Genomic DNA, 8,881 nt, shown 5'->3' on the forward strand with positions numbered 1-8,881 from the left:
ATACACACACGTGCACACTCACACACGCAGACACGCACACACTCATGTGCAGACATATGCACACGTACACGTATGTGCACACTCACACGTGCAGAGTGCACACACATGTACACACATGCACACCCATGCACACTCACGTACACACACTCACATGTGCACACACACATACTCACACACATACACACTCACACATATGCAGTCACGCACACACGCTCACACACACATATATATGCACACTCACATGCACACACTCACACATGCAGACACACACACACTCACATGCAGACATATACACACGTACACACATGTGCACACTCACACGTGCAGAATGCATACTTGCACACATGCACACTCATGCACACGTACACACTCACATGCGCAGACATGCACATACTCACACACGTACACACTCACATATGCAGTCATGCGCACACACTCACACACATGCACACATACATATGCACACTCACATGCACACCCTCACACGTGCAGACACACTCACAGGCTCCAAAGTGAAGCGGCTCTAAGTTAGCCAACTGAATGCTCTCAGAAATAACGGCTGATCTGTAAGCTGCGTGCCGTGGCCTGCCTGAGGCAGCCGCGCGTCCTGGGTTCCCGTGCACATTGGCACAAGGCCGGTTGGGTAGATGCGTGTTCGGAGGGATTGTCCCCATTTCACAGAACAGGACACTGAGTCTCGGAATGTGGATTTGTCCTAAGTCCCACAGGTACAAACCCAGGCCAGCTGCCTCTCACGGGCGAGCCCTTGGGGACCGGGGCTGTGCGTCCTGTGCTCCCAGCCCCAGCTGGGACTTTACAGCTGCAGCGTGTAGACAGCTGGAGACCTGTGGTCAGTCCACAGGGCACTTGCTTTGGGCCTTCCAGCTGTAAAACATCCCACTACGTTTCTTAGACCAGTGCTCTGCATTCTAGCCTCTGGCCACAGCCGGCTGCACACGGTGTCTTTGCACACTGCCATCTTGCTCACGCTCATCTCCTTACACGTGCAAGTTCAGCTCTGGGATAAATTCTCAGCGGTGCCCCCCAGGGCTCCAGGCCACTGACTGGCGTTCTTGGAAGATCTTCTTGCAGAAACTAGCCTCTGAGAGGTTGTCCACTCTAGGGGAGGGGCTGTCCGCTGTAGGGTGCTGGGAAACCCAGATGACAGACAGTCATGGAGGACATTTAGGGACAGTGCCAAGGTCAGGCCTGAGTCTTTGGAGTGCAGTACTGGGCGGAGGCAGGGACACCAGTTTCTGGGCAGTCACAATCCTGCGTCTCCCAAGCTCGGGGTCAGCTCAGGCCTTCAGAGTGTTTCTTGTCAAAGCGGCCACCAGCAAGGACTCCAGCCCCCGGGCGGGCTTCTCTGCTGGACTCGAAGTCCCCGAGGTGGGAAGAAGCCAGCGCTGTGGGACACACAGTGTGGCCGGGGGTTGGTGGGGGGGATTTAGTCGGGAGCAGGAGACCCTGTTCTGTGATCCTAACCGCGTCTCTGTCTCTCCGCAGACCATCACTGGCCTCCTGCAGGAGTTCGATGTTCAGGCAAGTACAGGGGGTGTCTCCCCACTGCACCTGCTTCTTGGTTGCAGTAGCTCCCTGCTCAGCTCTTGGGGGGCCGGGCAGAGGAGAAAGCTGGCTTTCCACACTCAGCCCTTGTCGCTGGTCAGACGCTGGCTTGAGTTCTGGTCGAGGAGAAGTAACTGGCCGGCCTGCGACTGTGTGACAGACCAGCCCTGCCCCGCTTAGCGAGACGCAGGCCCGTCGGGGGACGTGGAAGCCGGGGTGGGCTCGGGATGGGGATGGGAGGGGCCGGGAGGGAGCAAAGGCCCTGTGCTTGGATCTGCTGGGAAACCTGAAACCGGCTGGCCCTGTGCTTTACCGGTACTGTCAAGGTTGCTGAAGGTTGGCCGAGGGTGAGGGCCGACTCTAGAACTTTCTCCAAGAGCAACCTTTCCCCCGGAGAGCAGCTGGCCTGTCTCGGCCGAGGGGCAGGTCAGCACCTTGGCACCTTCCGCCCTAGACTTGTTACCCCAACGTGGTGTGTGGCCTGCAGGGGCAGCACCCACAGCTCCGGCCTTTGGGGCTCGCTGGGGGAGAGGGCCCCTCCTGAGCAGGAGCAGGCTGGTGTGCTTGCTCACGGACCTCGCCTGCCCCTCGCAGGCTACTTGCTGGGCCTTTAGGGCCCACCCTTCTGCTCCCCAACCCCACAGCCAGCTCCTCTTTCCCCCTGAGTCTCCTGGGTCAGGGCGTGCCCCCCATGCCCAGATGGCAATCTTGGCACTTTGGAGGGAAGAGGAAATACGGGGAGGGAGGTTGGCTGGCGTGAGGTCACACGGAAAAGCCTGGAATGCCAGCCCGGTAGGGCCGCGGTGTGTTTCCTATCATCCTAGCTGCGCTTTATGCCACTGTCCCTAACGCTGGGGACGCAGCCTGGTGTCAGGAGCCTCCCTCCCAGCCTTCAGGAACTTCAATTGTGAACTTAACAGCTCGCAGTCTCCCTGTTCTCAAGCTCACCGCCTGCAGGTCACAATGGAGGCCTGAGGCAGAGAGGCCAGGCACTTGCCAGAGGCCACAGGGCTGGAAAGGGTTGGGGTTGGGGCGGGGGTGGGACCCAAGTTGTTCTGAAGCAGGTTGAAACCACTTCAGACTCCCTGGAAAGGAGTATGCCAGTTCTGGCTGCCTCGGGGCGTGGGGGACGGGGGCGCCCACTGGTGTGAGGGGTGCAGCCCAGGTCGGGGTCCGGGCAGGCTTCGGGAGGAGGCTGTGCTGAGTGGTGAGCGGGGCCTGGCACTCACTCACTCCTAGGCACAGCGCAGGCCAGGCCCCACTGGCGAGGCTGTTCCAGGGCAGAGGGGCTTCCTGCAGGCTCCGCGTTGTGAGAGATCCCCGGCGTCTGACCTCAGCCAGGGCTGCGGGCGCGGGCAGGGGGCAGTTAGCCCCCGCTCTGCAGTGGGCTCGGGTGGGAGGCGCCCAGTGCTGGGTGCCACTGTGGCGAGCAGGAGGGAGGGATATTTTGGTTTGCAGGTTATTTTCTTTGGCTAGGCTTCTGCAGTCCAGGAATGCAGAGCTGGCTTATAATCCCTTCTGCCCTGGGTGGAGAGACTTCCTTGGAGGCCACTTCAAAGTGAGCAGAGGGGCAGGGCTGATTCGATGCCCACTGGTGCCACAGGCTCCCTTCGCCCAGGTGGCTGTGTCAGTGCCTCCTTTACGGGCGAGAAGTAGTCTGGAGGCGCTCCACTGCCAGACGACACCGGAATGGTCCGGAATGGCACCCAGCCTGCCTTCCGAGTAAGCCACGCTCACGGAGCTGCGCTGTGTCCTCTCGGGCCACTGCTTAGAGGGAAGCGCTGCCGTTTGCAAAGTGCTTCCCAGTCTGGCCCCGGTCTTGGTCCCAGGGGCAGCCCGTCGTGTTTCTTGCCGGCCTCAGGTCACAGCGGAGGCGAGGAAACCTCAGAGGTGATAATTTAGCAGGATTAATCTTGCTCCCAAGCCACAGGCTCTCAGCCGGCGCGCAGAGGCTGACTACCGCAGCACCAGGTTTACGAAAAGAGCGATGCGTTAATGCCATAGGTTGGCAAGGGGCCCGGGACATGTGAGTGCAGATCCGCTCCCAGGCCTCCCAGAAAGGAATGGCTTTCCTGGCTAGGAGGGGGCTGAGGGCTAAGATGATGTCCCTTGGCGAAGCCCATCGGCTGGCTTCAGGGACCTTCGTGCCTAAAGAAGCGTGAAGAGGGTTTCCCCCAAATGCCTGGAGTTCTGATGCTCACTGCACGTTATGCTGGTGTGAATACACACCTCACAGTGGCAGTGAGGGGTCTGCTGTGGGAATGTCTGAGAGAAATGGACATTTTAGCTCCTGGTGCCGTATTACTCAACAAACAGTGCCCCAAGCCAGGGAATGTTTGCTGACTATGCCAGGGAGCTTGGCGCATTGTCGTCCCGAGCATAGGTTCCGTCCTCATGCTGCTAAGGTGGGTGCCGAACCCCCAGGCATCTCATCCACGTTCCAGGTGGGAGGCAGGTAGAAGAGCAAAAGGAAGAATGTCAGAAGGCCTGTGTGGCCCTTAAAACAAGACTCTCCTCAAAGTTCCAGCAAGTTCTGCTGACGTCTCTGGCCAGAACTATCTGCCTACCACCCTTGGCTACAAGAGCGGGAAGGCGAATCTCAGCAGCACGTGCAAATGCAGTCATAAGGACAGTGACAGTGTCTGGGGGCAGCCAGCCAGTCTGCCACAGCTCACACAGCTCCCAAACAGGGTTGGCAGCCAAAGAGATGAAGTCTTTGAGCAATATTTAGTGGTCAGCACGATTGTCTGCACCTGGCAGCTTACAGCTGGCGTGGGCTGGACGGTAGAGTGTCCCCCCGAGACAGACGCTGTCTACACCTGTCCCCAAACTGGCAGACCGGCCGGGGAGGCCCCTGTAAGACATGCATGTGTCCTGGTGTTACGAAGAAAAGACCCAGGACCACACACGTGTGCAGTGGGGGGCGGGAGGGCTCCCGAGAGTGACATTAGTGCTGAGGCCATTGCATGGCTGACACACCTGGCCCCACACCTGCAGGCTGCGGGCAGGTGCAGGTTTGGGGTGTTGTGTTCTGTGCGCCTGCAGGGTCTTTGAATAGCGGTCCGTGGAGACACTGAGTGGAGGGGCGCGTGGGCATTCTCACCACCGGGAGCCCGATTTACTGGCCTTCCCCGGGCACTACCGTGTCCACTCCAGGTGTCCTCGGCCTGTCCTCCTGCGACACCGTCACAGTGGAGCATGGCTGCGCTTGTTCTGTGCAGGGCCAGTCCTGCCCCCTGCACCATTCTGGCTGTGTGTCCTTGGGACCACCGCTTGCCCTCTCTGGCCCTTTGTGCCCCGCTGTGAATATGGCCTATGGTCACTCAGTGTGAATTCGCTAAAACAAGCTTGCAAGATGTGCGGGGCTGGGCCAGAAGGAAGATGGGGGGATGCGTGGTTGCTGCCCCTCTGTGCCATCCCTTTACACCTGGAGAGGCTCTTCCTCGGCACCTCCAGAGGAGGGGAGGGGAGATTTCGTGCAGCCCAGGTCTGTCTCCTGTGCAGGCCCCAACTACGTGGACCCTGAGAGCAGAGTCCAGTAGGCTCTGCTGAGACCCACAGAGCATGGGCCTGGGAGGGGGACGGGAGTGTGTGCCTGTGGTCCTAGACCCCAGAGGGGGGTCCCTCGACGAGCCCCAGGACAGGGGACTTTCCCTTATCAGCGAGGAGTGGGGCAGCCGGCATTTCTGAAGATCCGAGTCCTTTGTGCCTGTTCCTTCCCGCTCCCTGGGGGCTCCCGCTGGCATCCTAGAGCCAGTTGGACCAGGACACCCCATTTCTGTCACCGCATTCAAACCACACAGCAAGACCCCGATTTCTCCCGGTGCTGTGTGCCTGGCTGAGGCTCACCCTCAGCTGCGGGCGGGTACGGCGTGGCCCGGCTGCCAGAGCTGTTGAGGAAGGGCAGTGCTGGGATTTAAACCCTGGTGCCCCCAGGCTGGTGCGGACATGACCGCTGCCTCTATTTTTAGCGGCAACCATGTGGGTCAGCTAGGGAGACAATAGAGAATGTGGCCCCCACAAGGGACCATTGTTCGCACAGTGGCCTCAGGGCCCAGCAGATGATCCATGGCCCCAGCGGCTAGCCTGTTGCTCCATCATCTGAATTTTTCCAGAGCTTGCTACCCGAAGCAGTAGAGATGCACTGAGCACCGAGGGATAAAGGGGGCCGGGGACACTGGCGGGCCTTGTGTTCAGGGCTCACTTTGCCGGGGTGATGGCTGGTGCCTCAGGAGGGCCCTGTGCCGGCTGGGCCTGGGCACTGGTGGGCTGGGGCCTCTCCCTGGCGCCTTGTGCCCACCACCACTCCCTAGTGGCACCCTGTGTATCCCCCTAGCACCCCACTGTTTCCCATTTCAGAAACAGTGGCAGCTGGAGCTGTGCCTCGGGCCTCCCCAACCTCCACTTGATTGCCTCAGGGGTCCTGAAGCCCAGGACTAGAAGCCCCTCCTGGCCGTCTGCCTGGGGTGGGAAGGGGCCGTTCTTGTTCAAAACATGGAGGCCGCTCTGGAGGGAGAGGCTGAGAATTGGGGTGTGTTTCTTTGTACACCAGTTTCCCCAGATTGAGAGCCACTGCCTCAAGGGTGGGGGCTGTCTTAGTCCTCCCCGACGCCCAAGCCCGCAGCGCCCTGGCGGGGGGTCAGCCCCTTTCTCGCTGTGCCCTGCTGGTGCCTGTGAGTACCTGTGAGTTCCTGCCTTTCACGGCAGAGCTGGGGGCGCTGGCGTGATGCAGCTGCCCCGTAAGTGTGTGCTGGGTGCAGCTGAAGTGGCTGCACATTGAAGAAGCATCAGAGGTGGGGCTCGGTCCCTGTGCTCAGACAGTGTGGGTGCAGCCCCGTGGCCTGGCCTCAGAGGACACCCTCCACAGGTCTGTGCCCTCCTGTGGCCCTGGGCCTCTCGGCCCTTTGCAGATGAGACCTGGGGTCCGGCTCCCCCAGTTTCACTGGGTCCCGCGTGGGTGACCAGGTCCCTCATTCCTCACCCATGAGTGGTGAACTTTGACCTTTCTCTCCCTGAAATTCAGTAGTCAGTGCTACAGCTCACAACTCAGTGGGCTTCTGGGAGGAGGTCTGATGGCATCTGGAATGTTCCAGGATCCACTTCTGGGCCTCTTTACTCCTTGGAGAATAAATGTCTCCTGAGGTGACCTTCTGAGGCGTGAGCGTGGTTCACCTGGCTGCATGGTGACTCTGGCCGCCGCCTGAGTCAAAATGTCACCATCTGTCCGCTTGGGGTCAGGACACCCCTGCACCTGGACGGTCTCGCCTCCTGTCCTCAGCAGCTGGCAGCCCTGCCCACCCACACAGCGCCATGCGTAGGCACACCCAGGCAGGGGAGCGCCGTGGAGGGGAGGCCGGTGCTCACAGACCTGGGACATGCCCAAGTGAGGCCAGGAAATGGCTCTTGGAGCCTTGGGGTGACCTGCAGGAAGGTGGGAACCTGAGGCAGGTGTGGTTGAAGGTGAGCGAGGACCGAGAAAGTCTCTCCACTGCAGCTCTCTTGCAGTTTAGATGAAAATAGCGGGTAGCAAATCGCTCTTGCAGGTGACTCACTCTTTGAGGGAGTTAGTGTGCTTCCAGTTAAGGCCAGGCAACTTCTTGAGGATGGAGGAAGGATGCACATGTTTGCAGCTCTTAAAATTCGACTTCTAGTACCAGGAGAGTGGGGATGGCTGACTGATGAGGCAACTTGAGGGTACAGGTGAGAGGGTTGGCCTCGGCCAGGGGAAGACACCCCTGGTCCTCTGGGAAGGGAGGCCTGTGGCCTGTGGGAGAGGGTATAGCTTCATTTCGGCTTCCTCTCATCAACACAAAGTGGCTTCCAGGGACCTGGAGGTTGTTGCCCCACGTGGCTGTAAATCCAAGATGGCGGACGCCATCACCAACACCTTTATCTTCTCACCGTCACTGGCTGTGTTTCAGACGGGTCCTTGCCTCTTGGTAAAAACGTGGCTGCTGCCTATCTGAGCCTTCCAGCATTGCTAGAGCAAGTCCAGTCTGCCCCCCAGAGCTGATGCGTGTGCTTCCCATACAGCACTCCTCTCGCTGGGAAGCAGAATCCATACACCGGCCTTGACCTCTCAGACCTGGGCAGGAATCGTTACCCATAGGCCTAGTAAGACCACGGGGCTGGTGGGGTGGGGCCCCCAATGAAAATAAGGGGCTCTTCTTAGAAGCATGGCGTGCATTCTGGGCCTCCCCTAACCAGCAGCTGTGCATGGCAGGTGCATAGCTGCCGGCCATGTGAGGGGCAGGCGATCGGGAAGCTCGTGTCTGGAGGACCTCAGCTCCCTCGATGGGGTCATGACGTCCTGTGCAGAGGGGCTGTGGACTGAGGCCGGCATGTCTTGTGCAGTTAATGTCACTGTCTGAGAGAGGCAGGACTCTCTCTTCTGCCTCCCTGAAGACGTTCTCCTTCCCTTTATTTCTCTGCTCCTGGAAGGCAACCCCGGAGCCGTTGCCAAATGTGTAGGGAGTGACGTCCGCACGGGCACAACCCCTCTGAGGTCAGCAGTCAGCCCCACTGACACTCCTGTGTCATGTCCCTGCAGGAGCAGGACATCGAGACTTTACATGGCACCCTTCACGTCACGCTGTGCGGAACCCCCAAGGGAAACCGGCCCATCATCCTCACCTACCATGACATTGGCATGAACCGTAAGTTACTGGGAATCGTGTTTTCTGGGAGCCTGTTCCTGCCGGGGGTGGAAGCGGAGGACAGGCAGGGAGTTGGTTTCTCTTTTGCTGCATCTTCCTGGAACTGTTCTGGGAAGAGCTGTTGCCACAGAATGGAAGAATCTGGAATGCACTGGGCATGGAGCTGTCTGTGTGGCTGGAGGTGCTGGCCGCGCTGGGGCCCGCATGCCTGCACTGGCCGTCCTTTTACTTAATAGGTACATGGTTTTCACCATGTTCACAGAATTGTGTAACTGTCGGTTCAGTCCATGTTAGGACATTTTTATTATTCTGGGAAGAAATCCTGGCCCTTGGAGCAATTCCCTCAACCCCCACAGCCCAGCCCCGGGCAACTGCTTCTGGCTCTGAGAAGCTGTCTGCTTTTCCGCTTTGACCATTTTGTGCGGATGGACTCACACACGTGCGGTCTCTGTGACCGCCTCCTCCGTAGTATCTTCAAGGTTCACCCATGCTGTAGTGGTCGCAGTCGCTCACCTTCTTGCTGAAAGATGCTCCAAGGGTGGACAGGCCATCGTTGGCTTTTCCACCCTTCAGTGGGTGGACATGTGGGTTGTCTCTGCTTTCTGGCTCACCTGGATAGGCTGCCCAGAGTGTTTATAGGCTGACATAATTTTTTTTTT

General features: G+C 59.1%; 1 protein-coding gene across 1 annotated transcript in view; it reads left to right on the plus strand.

Moving 5' to 3' along the window:
- NDRG1 (N-myc downstream regulated 1) overlaps positions 1-8,881 on the plus strand; it is a 27,746-nt gene that overhangs the window by 355 nt on the left and 18,510 nt on the right. The window contains exons 2-3 of the mRNA XM_004679578.2: positions 1,507-1,542; positions 8,117-8,222. Coding sequence (XP_004679635.1) covers positions 1,507-1,542; positions 8,117-8,222 — 142 coding nt within the window. The remainder of the gene's footprint in view (positions 1-1,506; positions 1,543-8,116; positions 8,223-8,881) is intronic.

Source organism: Condylura cristata, unplaced genomic scaffold, assembly GCF_000260355.1.
Source record: "Condylura cristata isolate star-nosed mole 26May11 unplaced genomic scaffold, ConCri1.0 scaffold00009, whole genome shotgun sequence".
Classification (NCBI taxonomy): Eukaryota; Metazoa; Chordata; class Mammalia; order Eulipotyphla; family Talpidae; genus Condylura; species Condylura cristata.